At 39.3% G+C, this 21,267-nt stretch overlaps 1 protein-coding gene across 2 annotated transcripts in view; it reads right to left on the bottom strand.

The window, feature by feature from the left end:
• TENM1 (teneurin transmembrane protein 1) overlaps positions 1-21,267 on the bottom strand; it is a 241,021-nt gene that overhangs the window by 105,451 nt on the left and 114,303 nt on the right. For both annotated transcript variants that reach the window (XM_054388650.1, XM_054388649.1), the window contains exons 8-10: positions 20,591-20,692; positions 19,326-19,520; positions 15,563-15,763 (exon numbers count right to left, since the gene is read on the bottom strand). In XM_054388650.1, coding sequence (XP_054244625.1) covers positions 15,563-15,763; positions 19,326-19,520; positions 20,591-20,692 — 498 coding nt within the window. The remainder of the gene's footprint in view (positions 1-15,562; positions 15,764-19,325; positions 19,521-20,590; positions 20,693-21,267) is intronic.

Genomic DNA, 21,267 nt, shown 5'->3' on the forward strand with positions numbered 1-21,267 from the left:
TTCTAGTTATGCTGTTACATTAGCTGTCAATCATTCTCTCAACGTCCAGTGTGACACACACAATTTGTTAAAGCCCCTCAGCTGTGTTGGTGTTTAGCCTTGTGGGCTTACATAAAAGCCATCTCTTCTTTCCCACTCCTCTTAATCACTGTATAATGGGATACATGCCTGCCCAGCTCACCTGCCTGAGCTCAAGATAGATCTTGTGGAGCATGGTGGGTTGAAGGCTGGTCTGTGGCTAACAGACCACATCCTCACTAAGTGTGAATTTTCATGGCTCCTGCAAAACCAACAGTCCCCCTAACTCACAGTAATTCATGGCCCTCATTCAGGATTTGTACCTGTATGCTTTGCACTCAAAACAAGGTTCTCTAAGTGTCAGGCTGCAAAGTTAATTTCCTTATTTAAAAACAAGCTCAGCTGTGCAGAGTTACTGCAAGGAACGTGCTGGCAAACAGCTGAGTGCTGGCCTCAGCTGACCTCTGCAGTTTCTTATAGACTTTCATGAAACACAGACTCTATCAACTCTAAAATTCAGAGTCCTTAGACTTAAACCAATTAATGAGTAAGAGACTTAAAAAATGTTCAACTCAGCCTAGAATTTTTACTGACACGTCCTAAATTCTGAAGGCTCATTAATTTTCTTGGAAGAAGGCAAATGTGAGCTGTGAAGCATTATTTGTACATATTCTTGAAAAGGAGACAAGTATGTTGATCATTCCTGAGCTAATCTAAAAAGCATTAAAAATTCACTCCACACTCTCGATTTTAATTATCTAAGTCAACAATGAGTTCTTTCAAATGTGTTTTATAATAAGTTTTTACTTATGTGATATGAAAAGGGAAATTAAAGCTAAATATTTTATAATTTGTGATGATAAGGGAAGATTTTAATGTTAATTCGAACTGTTTCAGAAATAACTCTTAGCAAATCATGCTAAGAATCCAAAACTATATGTAAACAAAAGTGGTCAAATCTCAATGAAAACACTTGAATTTTACTTTTCTTCACACTGGGTTGTTCTACAGCCAGTCTAACCCTTAAGTAACATAATAATAATTTTGCTATCCATTTTTTAATAAGTGGTTTTCCATAAAGATTAGGAATTAATCTATCCAGACTTTCACCCAATAAGCTTAAGTACTGGAGGCAGCAAAAAAAAAAAATCACCTATCTAGGCCTAATAAAGGAAGTTTTTTCAATTTAAATATACATTGCATTTAATAAGCTTGCATGATGGTTTCAGCAATGTTTCTGAGCTTTTAAAATTACCTTCCTGCTGTGTCCTGGAGACAACTCTGTTCTGGCTTTCATTTTCAGCAACTAACTTTATTAATATAATTTTTTATGCCACAGAAATGTTCAAAAATTTAAAGTTTTAGGATTTTTTTCCCCCTGTAAAACCTAATGGAAAGCTCTCCACACAAGGGAAGGTTACCTGAGAGAGTGAACTATTGAGGTTAAATGTAGATACCAAGTTTTACGCATCGGTATTACAAGAGATGCTATTTTGATGGTAGAACTTATATTATTTTCCTAATTTCTTTGGCAATCTGGATGTTATAATTGCATCTAACCTTGGCTTTCCCAATAGCATTGCTTAGCTCACCACAGTTATGCCAAGAAAGCATCAAACTAGGGTAGTTTTTCTATAGAGGTAACACAGATGGGCTATGCCAGTATTCAGTGGCACCTGCTCCTTCAAGACCTAGCTGGAAATCAAACGGACTTAAAAGTGTCTTCAAAACATTGGTTTTGAAGTCTTTAGCTGTCAGCAGAGGTAAGGTTCCTGCATGGAACAGGCAGTAAAGGTGCATTCCCCAACACTGACTGATACATCTCTCTGTCCTTCACACCACCAAGCAATATTTCATGAGAAAATGCTATAGAACTTTATGTGAAATTTGGTACAATCAAAAATAAATCACAGTTATATATCATCACCGAATGACTGACAACTCTGTGGCAAAAAAAAGTCCAACCAACAAACCCAAACCAGCCTCTACTGCTCTATTGTCAGAATACTAAAATAACACACAGGTCTGACACCTAACTGTGTGCATAGCCCATTTTGCCTATTTTAATGTAGATTTATGGAAAACAGAGGTACAAAGAACTTACAAAATCACCTGTTCCTTGTTCAACATGAAATCACATCTGGCATCCCTTAAAAGCTCCCAGCAACAGAGAACCTCTAAGAGGACTACGTAATCAGAGTTGCCCTCATTCTGGCTCTGAACATTAGAGAGGCTCCTAAGATGTTACAACTACTTATAGGTTTCTGCGTGTTACATGGATGCAGACATTCCTTAAACATCATTCTTTTCTTGTGTCTTCTCAATGTCTTCTATTACTTGGATTTGTATTAAGTACCCCACTTCCCTTGTGATTACATGACTCATACCCTATTTCATATTTTCTCTTCAGTAGATCTGTTGGTTTTCCTGTGAAGCAAGTAAGTGATTCCAGTAGATAAGATTTTGGGTGGTCTCACTGGCAACTGAAAAATAACACATCTGAAATTCCTCTGACTAAAAAAAAAGTTGAGTCCTGGTGCTCTTCTTCACATTACAGACTACATGATCTCAGGAGGTATTCCACTGGAAGGCAAGGAGGTACATCAGGAGGTCAGCCCATCCTCAGAGAGGCAGAGTTGCAGAGGATTACTATTGAACAGTCCTTGTCTTCAACAGGAACAAAGTGGGGCAACCTTAACTTCACACAGCCCTATTATTTGGGGCAATTCAAACACAATTAATTACTGCAAAATGATCAACTCTTTCTACCAAAGACAAAACTTCTCCAAAACTTCTTTATTCTCCCAGAACTGTTTCACTTTAAACCTTTTCACTGTAAGCGTTATGCAGAAAACCTTCCTGAGGTTGCCTCACATATACCTAACTGCCTTTCTTATCTTACTACCACAGGCCACAATGCAGAAAATAAAACCACTGGAAGTAAAATGCCATATCCTCACTGTTTATTACTCAGAATGTTTCATCATCAATCTAGCGACAGTTTTAATTGCTTTCTGGAAATAACTCTACCATCATCTCATTGAATTTATTTCTGATGCATTAAGTACTCTATAAATAGCTCTTCTGACTTCTGGTAGGAAGGCTGCCATTAACACTATTGAGTATCTCCAAATACATGAATGCTATTGCATTTTTAAAACACCCATGTAATATAGCTTCTGATAATGCTGCACCTATTTAAAAGCAACTTTTCCAAACAGGGGGCCTCGCTTTGCTTGAAGATCTATTTGAGTGGAAAAGTAATCAGCGGGCAGACAGAAAGGTCTAAAGGGCAAAGACAGTAGAGATGGGGGAAACAACAGAGAAACTTTTTCTCCTTCTTAGATCTTTTATCACACTTTTACTCCCAGCTTTATTTTTCATCTGATCCAAATCCAATTTGTATATATAAAACCCCTCACCCTTTATCGATTTCGCTCTGGTTCAAAATGGTATTTTTACAGTGCAAAAATTTAATCAATACAGCCTGATGAATCTGGACTGGTAATGGTAAACATCCAAACAGATCTTTCATTCCAGGCAGCCAAAGCTCTGAAAATTGATACCACTGAAAGGATGACTCATTTGCCATTGGGTCTATCTCTGTTTACCCAGCCACAGCCCTGGTGTAAAGCAGAGTATAATTATGCTGTGCTTGCCACACGAGGGACTTCAGTTGCAGAACCTGTCTCTTTCTTAGAGAGGATGCCAGTTGGCAGGTCAGACCAGGCATTTGTAGGAAATGTTTAAACTGAACGAGCAGAAGGGAGATTAGACTGACACAAGGGTGAGGAGAACCACACAGTATTCTGACCAGGACACTTTTTAAATTCCCAAGAATATATGGAGTTCCATGTCAAAATCGGTGCTGCTTTATAATTTGTCTTCACTGTTTGATTTCAAGTTGTACACGTTGTAAAGGAGTGAGATTACAGTTGCCACTGGAGATTCATGTTCTGACTAACAAGCTCTGAAATCCTTCACAATACACCAAGAACCACAGAAGTAAATGTTGTGCAACGCTGACCTTGTTCGATATTTTATTTGATCAGGAGCCTAGTAAGAAAGCAGTCCAGAACAATCTATTGTGAGCATTAATGAGTGAGATGAAAGCTGTGAAAGCTCTGCCTTTGTGCTCACTCGCAGAGGGGAAAATGCAACCCACAGCTTCTTGGGCTGAAAAGCCAGCTTTATAGGAAAAATGGGAAACCTGTTGAGTAAGTGACAGACCACGAGAATTGGAAAAGGCATGAGGCCTCTGATAATGACGAGACACATGGAGAGTAACCAAATGGCTTTGTAGGAAGAAAGGAAACAGGCAAAGACATGGCTCAGTAGGTATATTTAATAAAGCTATCTCACAGGTACAGCCTGAACTTACACAGCATCAAAAGAAAGTGCAGATTTTTTGAGATGGCAAAGGTCCACCAGATTGCCTAAGTGGATGGGGATAGGCCTTTATATAAGCACTACACCTTTTGTGATACACAGAAATACTACTGTTAACACTGACTAGGGCTCTGCTCAGGGCACAGAAGTTTTCCACAATTATTTAATGAGTAAATTTGATTAGTAACATTCAGTAATGAAGCAATGATTTATTTAAGCACTATTTGCAAAGAGTAGGAACCATCTTTAATTCACTGGCTTGCAGGATGACCTTTGAGCATGGGTCCACTCACAAACATTGCTCCAGAAACAGCTTACCTCACCCACTTCACCTGCTTTGTATGTGAGATGTATCTGCTGACTTCAGTAGTGAAGATGTATTTCACTTATCATATCTCTGAGGGGCTCAGAATGCTGAAAAGATTAATCTGTATGGCAGCCCCAAATTGGCATAGATGCCATTGCTGCCCAATTCAGACACAGAGAAGGAAAGAGGATAGCGACTTGCAGAATATACATCAACATGCTAGGACTAGATGCTTTTAAAAGGATGTACTTCTATTTTCACAATTTTTTTTCTTTTTGGGGGGAAGGGCCAGACTACATGGATAAACAAAAACAGTGGATCAGTTAAAATAAGCCTTAGGAACTCTGTGTTCCCTAAACCCAATCTGTATCACACTAAAGACTAATATGAGAAATAAAAGGTCATTACCAGCTTCTAAGTGACATCTCAGTTTCAGAATCAAAAGCAAAATGAGCTGAAGAGACTGGCCTTGCTTCCTCTCTTTTTAGCACAAATAGGTAGTTTCGGGGACAAACTCAACAGCCAGGCACAACAGCTCTTTCACAAAAGAAAGGAATGCAGCCTCAATTAGCCAAACTCAGAGTGCTCTGTGACAACTACGAATACTGCTTACAGGGACAACGAGCAAACATTGCCATGTCCATTGCCGCATTTGTGAAGATGAGTACAGCAAGAGATGAAGCAGCCCTCAGTAAATAAACCATAACTTCCTCTGTGTCAGCAGCACAAACAGAAATAGCAACACGCATCTGGCAGCTGCTGTTCTGTCGTGCTGCTGCTAAAGCAAAGCTGCAGTTCATGACTTGCATTTTTCCTGCACCAGGAAGAAGCAGCACCTTGGGCACAAGACTCTGGGCTTGAAGTGAGCCCACACTCCTTTCTGAGTGTCACTGGCATGACTTGCAGTGCTTTGTAGATTTTAATAAGGGAATGAGTGCCCTTTATTATGCTTACTCCCTTCCTTCTACAATGCCTACATTTTTCCACTAACCTATCACATCTCCCTGGTCCCTCCTGACCCATGCAAATTCTGCTTTGCTGAGGCAGTTCTGCTGTCCCCATGATATGCTGCCTGGTCACATACTGCTCAAAGACACCCAAGCTGCTTCCCTCTGCAAAACTGACAGAGTCACTGCCAGGCTGGCCACACTCTAGAAGGTGTTTTTTTAAGGGTGGACCCGCAGTGGGAGGTGAAAGTACAAATGTGCCATGTGAACAATCAGCTTCCTCCACTCCATCAGTAAATGATTTTGGGTCACAAGGCAATAGACATTGTTTTAATAATCTATTTATAAAATGTCAAGGCTTCCTAAATTTAAGGGTGACATGCACACTGCACACACAAACAATTTTCACTCTATCACCATTGAAATGTTCTAATACTTAGAACATAATTACTATAATTTTAAATATACATAATTATACATATATATATATATATAAAATATACATAATTACTATAAATTTAATTTTATTTAAGAAGTATTGCTAGAGGCTAGACATTTAAGCAGAAGTCCTTAGACAGCAGAGACCAGGAATTCCTTAGATGGCTACCTGTATTATCCTTGCACTGAGCTACACAATCAAAAAGCTTAAAAATGCAGTATGTAGCAGAAAAGAAAGTTGCCATGATTTAAACTTTTATCAAAAGCAATTTCTTGTTTTCAGAGAAAGGTTAAATTTCGTAACTCTGCTGTATAAAGGTATTGGAAACAATAGTATTTTTGTAGAACTCTTACCATGACAATAAAAAAACCAAACTATCAAACTCTGCTTTTCAGCAACTGATGCAACAAATTCTGCACAATAAGTGATTTGAAATTTGCTGAATGACAAACTCTCTAGTTGCTCCAGTGCTTTTTTTGGTACTCTTGCTCTCACAATACCCATTTGCACTGTTCCAGCTGTGAGGAAGGGAAGCTCCCTCCTCACACAAGAATCGTTCATCAAAGTTTCATCACTGGACCTGGCATAGCAATTTATATTGCTACTCTCCTGTTGTCTCTCTGGGCTGTTTCCCCCTTCCACTGCAGCAACCACACCACCAGCAGAACATTCTCACAACTTCTGTACTTCAGAAACCTCTTTTATAAAAAGTTCTTGTGGCACATGCCTTTCAGATTCAGAATTCCTATTATGATATTTTCTTGGACACAGAGTATTCACAAAGTCCTTTCCACTCACCTGTCAGATATTTTACTATGGTTCTTAATTACTGTCTAGCAGATTGACTACCATGTAGGCAAATAAGGCTGAGATGCAAAAAGGGACACAGACACTTAACTACAACTTTAAATACCTAAATCCAAATTTTACACCCTTAAACCTTTGTGCTCAGCTTACATAATTTGGAGGTGCCAGAACCACTTTGGCACCTGAATTGCTACAGAAATCACACTTCTTTGACAAGTTCTGCTACTAGATAATTACCCAACTGAGGGCACAACAACTTTAGGTTAGGCTCTCTAGTTTCACAAGGTGCATGAGGTGGAGAGAGTTCCCAGACAGAATGGACTCCCCACAGAGACACAATGCCTCGCATACAGAGAGGAAGGCCCCTGTTAGCTACTTAAAGGTAGCACAAACCTGACCATATTGTTGTCACCACAGCAATTTGACTGTTTTGCTCCTGGAAAAGGGAAGAGCTGCTGTGATAGAAACACCTTGGACTTGGGCTGTGCATTCTGCCCAGTGGAATAAGTAATGCCCTTTGGTGGATTAGAGCAGGATTTACAAAAGCTGACACAAGTAATTTATGTTTACATCTGAATGAGGGATATTTCCAATAATTGCTGAATGAGATGTAAGCAGCAATAGATTAAGAATCTTAATTTGCAGGAACAAAAAGGGAAAGAAAGAGCCATTACATTTGGCATATCTGCAAAATAAGCAGCAAACAGTTGAAAAACATCCCAAGTTTCCTCGCTGTGTATCTCATACCCTTGAGTTACCCTATTTCTTAAATCAATACATGACTACATCAGGTATTTCTGGTTCCCTCTGGACTGATTTCAACATGCAGGAGAATTAATTTTTATTGGAGTGCTTCTTCACTGCCTTAAATTTCTCATGTTTTAAATTCTCCAGCAACACATATTAAGTGTTCCAATCTTCAACTACTAAGTTTTTAATAGGAATCTTGCTCACCAGATATCTTTTTGCAAACTCTTGCAACTCTACAAGAGATACAAATCAAACTAGTCACACACCATTTTTTTTTCTGTTCAATGGAATACACAGTAGTAAGAAAAGTCTTTCTCCAATGTCAGACAATGTACAGGAGGGGAAACTTCAATCATCCTTTTAATTAGCAGAGCTGTAATAGTCAAGGCTCCTCGCAAATTAAAGAAAGAGGACAGATGAAATTAAGTAAGTCCATCACTTCTTCAGAACAAAACAATGAAGAATGGTTAAAGTGTAATTAAAAAGTTCTAGAGATTTGTCTAAAATAGGAAGCAGAGCAGAAGCACTGACATGGAACAGAGCAGACTACAGAAAATGCATGACACTACATTACATACTGAGGAAATTTCAAGGCTATTTTCACTATTGTGAGGTTTTTCTGTAGTGAATATCCTTGTCCTTGGCAAATGAGAATGACTGACACCCATAATTTGCCATTTCCTATACCCAAAGAGTTTTCTGATTGCGATGAAATGGTTTCACCTAATTATTTTTTCAAGTTGCAGTTTTTGATGTTTAATTTTGAAACCAATTTGAGATGTCTTGAACTATATTAATATCCCGTATTATGCCTTCATCTCTTTTTTGAAGCACTTTACTTTAAAAAATGCACACTTCTAATGATTTTTAAATCACTTTACTCTGCACATATCAATTTACAACAATTACAACATTTTGCATTTCTCAAAGCACTTCAGTTTTAAAGAGGTTTTATGCTTTGCAAGATAGCTAAGGAAGAGGGTGCTGATCCATTTTTACCCTTTGTGAAATTACCATCAATCTTGCTAGAGAGAGCTGAACTAAAAATAGATATGCTAAATATATACTATCTCCATATAATCATTTTAGGATGAATGTTATTGTGACTAAGAACTGCCAGTATTCTTTTCCCAATCATAATTAGGTTGCTTCAGTGGTATAAATGGATTTGGTGGAATTATGACAAATGTCCTGGAATGAGGAGGACAGAAATTGGCCTACTTTGGCTGAACAGTCTAGAGAAATGAATACAGGACAGGATGTGACAGCCCTGTCACAGATTTCATTACTTCTGTCTATAATATTTTAGGTATATTGCTGCAGTTAATTAGCAACTTGGGGCTGGATTCTCACCTGAAACACACTGGGACTGCACTGGTGGTATCACTGCAGTTACAGTAATTTATGCAACTAAGGCTTTGCCCCACTGAACAACTCTGTCATCCATTCTCTTTGGATATTTCACTCCCTTAATCTCAAAGCTCCATGTTAAAGGTGTCAATCTGAGAGCAGAAGACTATTTGTTTGTGTTCAGTTTGTTGATGCTGCACCTTTAATTAGCTAGAGCTTCCCTTCTACCTGACATGAGTACTCAGTACTCAGGAGTTTGATTTTGTCTTTCTGAAAAGCACTGCCTATACGCCTCAAAGGGAGGTGACTCATTAACATCAAGGGATTTTGGATGACAGCCTATAAATAAAGCAACAAAGATCCACAGCAGTAGAAAGTTGAGTACGCTGAAGTTCTGGTGACATTAAAATACTGTGTTATCAGTCAACTATCCTAATGTATTATTTTGTCATGTATGCAGTAAATCACCCCCAGACTGAGCAGGTCAACTTAGCCATATGTTGAAGGTCTGAATAATAATGGATTTTCACATACAATCATAACTGGATTCAGTATGGTGTAAAGATGTTGAGGCTCTGAAATATTCCAAGGATGACCTTTTCCAGCACAAGTAGCTTTCACAAAAAGTATTTTATAATCCGTTTCACTTGGCACAAAGAATTAAACCCCTATTGTCTATTCACATCCTCACTATGAGGGTTGTGAGACACAGGATCAGATTGTCCAGAGAAACTGTGGATGTCCCTTCCCTGGAAGTGCTCAAGGCTAGGTTGGATAGGGCCTGGACTAGTGGAAGGTGACCCTGCCCATGGCAGGGGGTGTGCAACTAGACGATCTTTAGGGTCTCTTCCAATTCAAAGCATTCTGTGATTCTAAGACGACTCCAGAAAGTGAGATGAATGACTTTTCAAGGGACAGCTCACTAAAAGAACTTAAAGAAATGAAGTTACTGTAGAAGAAGACACTAGATCTCTGCGTACATTTCAATGTAGATTACAGCGCAGCTAACAGCAGCAAGGTCAGGTTGATTACCTGAGTAATGATTGCAGCACTGATCCTTGCAACTGGAATTACAGCAGCTGTGTCCATGGTACAGCATCTGGAAGAACTCAGCTTGAGTAACTCAGTACTGTTTCTCTTACAAATTTCTGACATTGGTATAATTTTGAAGCAGTGAAAGGCTTGTTTTTGACCTTCAGTATTCATGCCAGTTGGCAAATTTGCAACACAACAGGCTAATCCATCTCCCTCGTGGTGAACACATATCTGTGTATAATCATATAGAACAATTAAAGCACTTTGATCTTGTCCATGTAATAAACCAAATCTTAGGCATAGATAGAAGGTAATTTTTTTTTTTTTTATCCTGATGTCACATATGACTGTAGAAAGTGCACCTATCAATATTGGTTTGATTGGTGTGGCTAAAGACCTGTCAATGTTTTCAGAGTGAAATTCAGCTGATGCTGCTTAAAGGCAGCAAAGGAATCAGAAGCATGTTATCTCTCTGAATGTTAGCTCATAGAAAGAAACCTTTACAAATAGGCACATAAACAGCAAGGCAAACCCTGAATGAAAACCACATCATCTTTGGGACAGGCAAATTGCAATCTGAGCTAACAAAAGAAAATGTTTTTTTGATGGAACTCCAATTTTGTAGGGTAGAAAGAGGCCAATATGTCTGTAACAGATATCCAGCTAAGAGTACTGAAAGGATGGATCTTAACAGAAATGAATAAAAAGCCAGCACAGGTTGTGTCCTAAAAGTAGTGCAGGATTAGCAATATGTCTGAACAACTTTCAAGACATACTGAGCTGCTCCTATTGAGAATCAATTCAAACAAGATGAGAACACATCATGACAGCTGTTCTGGAATTCTTTAAGAGGATTTTCTGGATCTCAAGGGACAGCAACTGGTCACTTTGGATATAGAAGGGAGTATTTGAAGGTGGTGAACTGAGATTGGTTTTTGGCGGTTCATAGGTCAGAGCGTAGACTATGCTGGACATCTGCGCTGATTAGCCAAAACTGCCTTGGGCACTGCAGAACCGTGACAGGGTTGTGGCTGTTTCTTTTGGTCTTGGAAATACTTTGGGAATCAAACCAGTGCGAAGAAAGTGAGCAAGTCTATGTTACACTGGAGAAGGATACTGGCCTTAGGCCTCTGATGATAACAGTAAGATCTTGAAGCACTTTAGAATTATCACTCTCGGCTAGAAGCTGGTGTAATGGAGAGGATGTCTATGATTTTGTCAGCAAGCACCTGCTCCTCCCAGATCATACCTGTTAACAGCATGCTTTGTAGAAATGCTACAGAGGCACCTGATTCCCTACTAATCCTCATACATGAAAGATACTCAAGCTGATAGGTCATGCAGAACAGCTGAAATAGAGCAGTAAGTCAGATGGACTGTGGACTAGTTATATGGGGGATATGGTAAAAAATGCCTCTAACATTGGAGTTACTTTTTGGACAAAAGAGTAACCCTCATATCTGAACACAAACTGACCTTCTCATTTTGCCAGTCCCTTTAGAAACCATGCCCTACGTGAGGGAAGACTAGAAACAAATCCAATTGTCTCCAGTGCGCTGTGCTTTTGGGCATGCGCTCCCTCACCTATATATCAATACATACACATGACACCTTTTTAAAACTAATTGGCTGGTGAGAAGTGGCTAAAGTCAACCATGTCACAGCTCAGTGTTTGTTGTATCCAAACACTGTCAACGTGCAGTTTCAGGAAAAATCTGATCTGAACAGTTTGGTAAGGTTAGAGAAGACATTCTCTTTAGTATGGCAACTATCTGGAAAAGCAAGTGTATACAGGAACATGGAACTGCTTGGATGATCAAGCCATACATGCTTAGCAAAATGGCATTTCTACAAGTGTCAAAAATGAAACCTGTTTGTAGGAAACACAGGAAAGATGAGTTAGTTAATGTGCAGGTATTTTCTTTTGGCTTTTTCAGGACCTTCGAATATTGAAACTTGAAATATCAGTGTTGCCTTGATGCAATTTTTTAACAAAGCAATACAAAAAACCCAACCGACCAAACAAACAGAAACCCACATACTTTATGTGGTCAGTCATACTTCCAAAAAAGCCTACCCAAACCCCAAGAAATACATAAATGCATTTCCTGGCATTATTCTTTTTGTGGAGTTAGAGTTAGAGACAGAGAGACAGAGAAAGAGGCGGTAGTGGAGAGAGAGAGGTGTGTGCATGTAGCATTATGAGAAGCAAATGGATTTAAAATATTGGTTTCTTTCTGAAAACGTTAAGGACAAAAATACAATGAATTTGACAAAGAATTTGACAGTCTTTTACCTGACAGAAAGAAACACAATGCCCAAAGTTTTCACTTATTCAAACTCAGAATAGAATGTACACTTTTTAGCAGAAAGGGTCAGGCATAATTGAAACAATTTACCTCAGGACATGGTATACCAGCCTTCATTTTCAGTCTTTGTGAGAAGGCTGAATTTCTAAAAACTAAACAGAAATTCTGAGTGTCAAGCAGGAGGATGGGGTTTTTTTGGTACATATCCCACAGAAAATCAAACAGCATGAACACCATGGACCTTTCTAGCTTCAAAAATCCATGAATTATTTCAGACCTCAGACTTGGGCTCCAAACATTGGCAGTCCTTCAGGATATTAATGGATCACACAGTCACCCTTCATCCCTCCATTCCACACTGATTTCTGTCCTTCTCCAGTCCACTGCTACTGAAAGGGAATTTCTCACTGTTTGAAGAGCCAGAGATGAGCAGGGAGGGGAGGGTATCATAGAGATGGCTCATCCCTCTTCAAGCAGGTGACAGTGTAGCTGGGATAACACTCCCAAAAACATTATGGCACATTTGCTGTATCTCTGTGCTGGTTTGAGGCCAGACAGAACGTCTCTTGCCCCAAAAGGGACAAAAGAATGACACACACAAACGGATTGGAGAGTGATGGAGAATTTAATTGGAAAAGCGATTGGTGAAGCTACACAAACACTACAAAGCATGGTGGCAAAGAACATCCTAAAGCAGACAGAGTCCCTTACACAATTCCCAGAGGCTTCCAATCCTTCCCTCCTCCCACCTGAGGGTCTACCCAAACCCCCAGGGCTCTTTCTTCCCCCCTCCCACTGCGAGGCAAGTCTCAGGCTGGCCAGGTCTGGGACTGCCCCCCCCTCCATTCTCCTCCTGGCATTAGGCCTAGACAGGCCTAAGAGGCCTTGAGATACTCCCCCAGCATTTCCTGATAAGAGAGCATCTCCCACGGGGGCAGAGAGGGAAGAAAGAGAAAGAAAATGACTCTGCAGATGGCTTTATAGGGCGCAGGATTTATGGGTAGAAATACGCCGTTTCCTGTGTCCAGCCCTATTGGGTGGGCACCTGGGACACCAGAGGTGTATCTCATGTAGCAGTGGCAGGGGGCACCCAGCCCAAACTGCCACAATCTCCTTTTTGAAGTGCAGCAAGATATATTAATTTCTATTTAGGAAAAACATAAAACCTAATGTATCCTTTTATTTTGAAAGTATTTCAGATTTGCTGGAGAATACAGAAATCATGAGGACAGGAGCCTATATTCCTCAAGGTGATACAGAAAGGCAATTTTTCACAGTACTGACAATGAGGGACAGAGATGGTAGGAAAGTGCAAAGGTTTGAGGCAGGCTGAGAGACTGCTCCTCTATCAGCTGCAAAGCTTTCTTGTTGTCTGATTCCAGATAAGAAGTGTCTGGTTTACACTTTTCATCCTCTTCATTGTACAGAACCTCATGATTTTTTCCATTCGCATATGACAGCTCATTTATTCTGACCTTGTTGACTTCCCCATCTGATGACTCCCTTCCTCACTAAAATCATGCTTTACTTGCAGCATGCACAGCAATCTAGGAAGAAAGTCTTGAGCACAAATGAACATCTGTACTTCAGTCTAACACTTGTCATATTGCCACAACAATCCTGAATTTAGTTTAACACCTATGAAGCAAAATGTATTTGAAAGGTGAAATATGAAGTATATAGCTATAAAGTGAGATGCCTGATGGTGGTTTTAAAAGCATCCTGTGATACCTCAGAAGACAGCAGGAATGAAGTATTTTTCCTACTGGTTAATGGAGGTAATGAAAAAAGTTCTAAATATTAATCAAAACAGTTTTAGAGGCAAGACAAACAGGAAAACTCTGATCCTAAGCACACAAAAGTCTCTTCACTGCAGTTGTCAATTAGCTCTTTGTTTCCTTACTTAAAAATTAATTGCCCCATGCAGTTGACACATGAGACCTATTGGAGATTAACATCTCTTTCTGAGCTATGATAACATTGTATTAGAACAGAATTAGTTTGCATATTTTGTGAGTAAAAAAATCAGTAGATAGCACTTTTCCTAATGATTTGCTTCATTAATGAAAATACTATGAAAATGAAAATGAAGGTTATTACTAACCTTCAAGGACTATTTGTAACAGATAATAAAACACATGATAAAAATGCAAGCAACCGGGCTTTTGCTGAAAGCCAATAAAATCTCAATTCTTATCAAAGCAGGTACCACATCTAACCATGTCAGACTACAATTATATGCATCCCTTTTGGAGTGTAGAAAGAATGCAGGGTCTTTGCAACAAACACTGAAAACCAGTATTTTGTTGCTGAAAAAGTTTCCATGGAGGGGGACATTTCAAAGTTCCAACTTAAAGATCGTAACCATACACTTTTAAAGGTGTGAATGGAAATATGTGCTGTTCCAAGTGTCCTTTTGAATGATGATTTCTAAGAAAAATTGGTGACTTGGACCACTGATTGTACTCCACAGTATTCAGCAAATCTGTCACTTGTGTCTATTCTAGGCTGGGATATGCTAGTTATCTGAGATTCCAGTTTTGTGAGCTTTATAGGGGGGAAAAATAGTACGAGGTACATTGGTAATGACATGGTCCATTACAGAGTAAAATGACCAGAGTGCATTCATTTCAAGAAAACGAAACGTAAATGAACGAAGCACACAGGAAATCCATTTCAACTCTTAATCAAATTCAGTGGAATCAAATCTTGATGGTCCTCTAAGAAAGAGAAGAGTTTTTATCCCAGCATGAGAGAATGGATGGTCACTTTTGTTTAAAGATTTTTTGACAGAGCCTTCTTACTCATCAGTCAATGCATTTCAACTGCCTTTTTTTTTTTTTTTAATATCCTCCCAGTCCCTCAGAGTTGTGGATTTCCTTATTGCATGAGCCTGGTAAGTGCTCAACATCTCAAGTGAAAGCCATGCTTTAATCCAACCAATGCCAGGAGGCACCCTCATTTTTGCAGGACTGCTGTTCTTGTCACACAATCAGACATTCAACATTCTTGTCACTGAGAAAAAGCCTTTCTGTCCTTGTCAACAGAAAGCCAGTTGCTGACAAGCCCATTAAGCGCTACGCCACAGCATCCCTGCTTCATCCCTACCCTGACCTTTAAAATCATACAAGCACAGTAATAATAACTATCTTCTTTCATGGCTCAAACAGAAAGCATAGGAATTATTCAAAATATAACATCTTCAGCATACCTGTTGAACAGTCTGGACCTGTCCATTGAGGTTCACAGCTGCAGAGTCCTGTGTCCAGGAGGAAAGTCCCATGCCCTGAGCACTGCTCCTGGCACACGGGAAGTGATGTCTCACAGTTCACCCCGCCCCAGCCTGTGGAGCAGTGACATTCCCCTTGAACACACACACCATGACCAGAGCACATTGGATCCAAGCAGTCTTCTGCAAAGCAAAAGCAGGAATATACACAGTTTAGAGCGTAAAGCTTGCAACTTTACAGTGGTTTCCTAGTGAAATACATAATCAGGAGGATTCCGATGAATTTGGTGATTGTTGTGCAAATATCTGATTTGAAAAGATGTTTTGATAGGACAAGAGGAAACACCCTTAAATTGTGCCAGAGGAGGTTTAGATTGGACATTCAGAAAAATTTCTTCATCAAAAGGGCTGTCAAGCCTTGGAACAGGCTGTCTAAGGAAATGGTGGTGTCACTGTCCCTGAAGGGATTGACAAGACATGTAGATGTGGTGCTGAGGGACATGGGTTAGTGGTGGACTTGGCAGATAGCAGCTGGACTTGATGATCTTTAGTCTTTTCCAACCTTAACTATTCATTGAATGATTCTATGAGGTTACCAAACACAAGGATAAAAAGGTCTGTGATAATATCTGTGCAAAAATATAAGCCAAAACCAAGAAAAAAAGACAAGCATGTAGATCCTTATTCTGCTTGTCAAGGACACTTCTTTTTAAAACAGATTCCCAAGAAAGATCTATTGGTTCAAGTTAGTGAAGTCTGTGCTTCAGCAGAAGGACTGGGAAAGAACTCGAGCAACTAATAATTACTTTTACAACTGTGCATTGTGCTTCCATTTGGGTATTTGTGCTCTGTGTTTTACTTACATTTAGGAATAGAAAGATTTTTTCTTTCGTCTTTCTGCGGAAAGTTATCTCTACAGCTGAAAAATTTGATACAAAAATAAAGGCCAACCACTAACCCTAAGCAATGTATCTCTGACTGAATGATTGCTGTAAAAAATTCTCATACACTCATAAAAAGTATGTGCTGGGCAATTGCAGATAATGAACAGATTCATAAAAGTCATAACGTACTGATGAACAATTTGCCAACAGACAAAAAGCTAAATTTGTTCTCAATTTGGATTAAACTATTCCTAGTGAAAAATTCAGAAGATCTGTAGGAGAATTTAAATCAGCTGGTTAGTCTTTTATAATCAACATAGTCTTTCATAAAGCCCCAGCATTTCTTTAACAAGACAGATCTGAAGCAGAACACAGCCTGCCTTCTCTGGAGGCTGCAGGAGGTCTGCAGAGCTGAGGAGGATTTGTGGGGTCTGAGCATAGGAAACAATTAGCCAAAAGCCTATGCATGTTAGATCACGCTTCAGACTAATGTTAAAGAGGCACTCTGAAAGTTCTTGTATGCATTTTTCAAGAATCAACAGAAGTACTCTTTTAATAATGAAATTGTAAGCTTCGCAAACAGTATTCTACATCGCACAAATGAAGAGATGCTCTCTGCCTCACTAAGTGAGGACTAAATACTTCAGATGCAGAGATTAATGGCCTCCAGTTTATAGGACCTTCTGACCTGAGAATAAAGAAGTGATACTTTATCTTTTGAGCTCCTATACCACCCATTCAAGATCTTATTTCAAGATTTATGTTGTATCTTTTTCAGCCTCCCAGGCTTGTGCACAGCACAATGTAACACTGAAAGAAGGGAATCTGCTTCTGGACATCACATACCTTGGTAAGCATAGGACAAAAAATAATCAGCAATTTTCTCTCATCCTGAGACAGCTCCTTATTCTGCTGACTTTTTATAATTAATTGAGTGACTCCATAAACAGTTTAGTAATGATAATCTGACAGGACGAATTCAAAGGACTCCCATAGCAATGAATCCATGTAGCTACCGATGTTCCCTGGGTAGTACATCTGTTACTGTGTTTGCTATGTTAACAACGCTGCTATAATACTAAACTCATATTTACATGCAATAATGTCATCTGAATTCCTGACAGAATTACTTCCACTAAGGCACAAGTTACATTGCACAATACAGTAAACTGAGCTGATGCACACACTGTTACAGTAAGAACTAACTACACCTGACTGTACAGGTTTGTTTCATCCACCTTATTTCTACAAAGTCCCACTTTTCAAACAATATTAAATATGTCTCTCATTTTAAAAATCCAATGCTTTTACGCTCATAGTTTCAATAGCTCTCTCAATATCTTTATCTCAATTAGTATTTTTTCAAACTTTTTAAAGCATCATGTTATGCCACATAAGAGAGCAACTGAAACCAGCAGTCAGCCTCTCACCAGCTACAGGCTTGTTGGGCACCATGGCCTTGGTGAGTAAATCTGTGTATTACTTGCTTTTTCCCATTTGGGATTTCTTGGGTTTGTCCATTTTTGAAACTACCAATGATGGAGTATGTCAGAAGCATTCTCTTGATCCTTCCTTTAAAAACTGTACCTGGTATGTCAAATCCATCAAATTCATCCTGGACATTTTTCTGACTAGAGAATTCATGCCACACAAAAAAAACCCCAACCTCCTCAGCGTGCTACTCAAAAGAATTACCTAAAATCTATATAGCAGGAAGCACAAAGTATGCTGTCACTAGCTTCAGGCTAAGGGGACCAGTGGAAAATCATCAAATCAGGGGAAGCATGAAGAGTTCTGCTTTCTGAGGCTATGCACAGGGGAATGAAGTCAACGCTGATGAGCTATCTCAGAAATGCTAAGAGGCAAACAGCAGCTGCTTCTTTCTATAGATAAGGGCAGAGACACATTGGTACTATAACCAGCAAAAGTACAGTTAACTTGTACTCAGAATTTCCCACTTTTTATTAGCCAAGCCTAAAAGAATGCCAGTTTAGCAGTCTCACAGTAAAACTGACATATGATAACGGAATTACACAATATGCTCTGGTAAACTGAAACTGTTTGCTGCTCCCCTGGCTTTATATTGTCAGTATGTTCTTTACAGAAAAAAATCTGAGATGTAACAGAATGAAGAAAGAGAACAGCTGATTACAGTCTTCTGATTACTTTGGAGAAGCACCACATCATATTTTGTTTAAATGATCTTCTGACTGCCCTACCCAGAGCTTTTGCCAGAGCCAAAAATCCGCACAGGCCCTGCGACAGCATGTGCTAAGGGACTGAGGGTACTGGCAGGAAGGGAGACTGGGGACGCCAGCCACCCTTCCTGAAAGAAGTATCTGGAGCCTGAGAGAAGAAAAGCAGAGACAAACCATGTCAAGATGGTCTCACAACTTTCACCAAAAAACAAGGAATCCTTGCTGGCTGGGATGCTTTCCAGGAAACTTTTTGAGGATTAAGAATACAGTGCTTGCTGAAAGGCAAAATCTTCCACTGACATTAAGTGGAAAGAGGGAACAGAAATCATCCAAGAACTATAGTACTCCTGGACCAAAAGGAAAGCTGAGTATTTGAGAATAATGTCCATGCTACAATAATTTGATAATCTTATTAGAGAAAATGTTAAATGATTTGGGCAATTATGTGATCAGTTACCACTTACTGCCACTGAGACCTGAACACCTTTAGCTTCGATAATTTTTTATCTCAACATTACTAAGTAAAGGCGCTTCTGATCAAAACAGTATTGGTACACAGCAAGCTTCTCATATGTATGGGAGTTCTTAACTACCTCAAAACAGGTCTGGAGATTCAAGACAAAAATCAAACTCCCTAACTATAGAGAGGGAAATTTCACGAACCTTCCTCACAAATCTCTCCTTTGTATCCAGGGACACAGATGCAGACGCCCATGATACAGGTACCGTGTCCAAAGCAAGTGGGATCAATACACTGTTCTTCTGGCACATCACACTCAGGTCCTTTCCACCCATTTCGACACACACAGTGACCTTTCTCGTATTCTCCATTTCCACTGCACAGCACTGGACAGGAATCTGAAGGCAGCAGATCAACATCTTTAATATATTTACACAGATTAACATTTATTCCATTTATTGTTCTGTAAAACTGCTTTCCACTCCACCCCCCTGATCCTCCATTTGATTCAAGGGCTATGACAGGCTGAAATCTTTTGAACGAGGTAGTGCAGCAGAAATAGCATGTCCTCATCTCCTCGCTCTGTTCCATTGGATACCTTAACTTTGATCTGAAATGGCATATCTTAGAGGATAAAAATGATTCCCTCTGATGATTTGGCCTCTGCAGAAAACTTGCAGTGATGTCTGCTTATGATTTTCAGTAAGATAAATATTTCTTCCCTGTGAACTGGAGCAAGACATTGCTCTTTTCTTCTTTCTTCTAAGCAGACTTAATGTTACTGTAGTTTTAGCCACTACTGATCGTCACATAAAGAAGTGATGTGAAAGCTTAGTTTTACAATCTAGTATAAATTTCTGACCCAATCAAGCTCTTATAGTTAATCCTAAATTTGAGGAAACATTGGAAAAACACGAGAACTTCCAGAGATCATATGCAGTAAACAATGGATAGTAAATACTGACAAAAATATCTGGAACAGAAATAAGCTCACTTCCAATCTTTTTAGCATTCCCCCCCCCCCTTTCCTCCCTAGTTCTGGAAAATAGGCTCTAAGCTTCTTCAGCATTTTTTTCTACACCCTATCCAAGTTAAGACCACAGAAGCATTTAAATTACTTACACAATTTTCTCCCAAGTGAAACTGTTTGTCACTTTTAAATAACAGAAAATATTACGCCAAGCTAATACACTTATTTAAAATGTATTTTATAATGACAGAGCAGATGCAAAGAGGGATGGAAGAATCTGTTAACTCTGAAAGTCAAGGAGGGAGAGGTGGTTGATAAATCTTAGCTCAAGCACAGCAGAAAGAAACTTTCTATGTATGTGCTTGTACTGTATCTGCCACCTGGCTGGAAAAAGGAATTTCATCTCCTTTAATCACTTTGAATTTTTGCAAGCCCAGCAGTCACACACAATCATCACGACCCCTGTCATGGGCTGTGGGTCAGTTAGTATGAGATTACCTTTTGCACAATCAGGACCAAGAAATCCTGGGAAACAGTGGCAGTGTCCCGAGATACATTCTCCATTCCCATTGCAATTAGTAGAGCAGTCATCCAGGACTTCTGTTTATTCAGAGAGTCGTGCACAAAGGAAAACACAAATCGGTTGAATCTCAAATGAACGGCATCTTCACCTCACTCTGCAGGACACATCTCAACATATAAATTAGGTGCAGCAGCAGTAAAAGGCCCATTTTCATTCATAGCGAGCATAAAACTAAATTCCTGTTCAAGCAGCTTACAAATATTAGATTTTGTCTTGACAGCTTTGAGATAACGAGTGCATCATTTATATTACACCAAAAAGCTTTTAAAGTAAGTGTTCATGTAAAATTTACTACCATTAAAAGCACTGCAAGAACCAGAGTATTTGCTGAAAAATGTCCACCTTAAACACTTTCTTTTATCGCCGAAGTAATTTGTTTGAAACCTGTTTATAGCACAAATTGCCTTCCATGGTGTTTATTTGAACCATGTGAATTGAATTCCTTGGAGGTGGGGGTAGGATTTCCACTCCTATAGAATCAGATGAAATAAAAGCATAGTCCTTTGTACAGTGATGAAACTCAATGCAGTACAGGACTAAGACCTAAGTTTGAATACAAACACACCCCTGCCCGCCCTTAAATTCTAATCCT

This window comes from Indicator indicator, chromosome 17 (genome assembly GCF_027791375.1).
Source record: "Indicator indicator isolate 239-I01 chromosome 17, UM_Iind_1.1, whole genome shotgun sequence".
In the NCBI taxonomy this organism is placed as follows: domain Eukaryota; kingdom Metazoa; phylum Chordata; class Aves; order Piciformes; family Indicatoridae; genus Indicator; species Indicator indicator.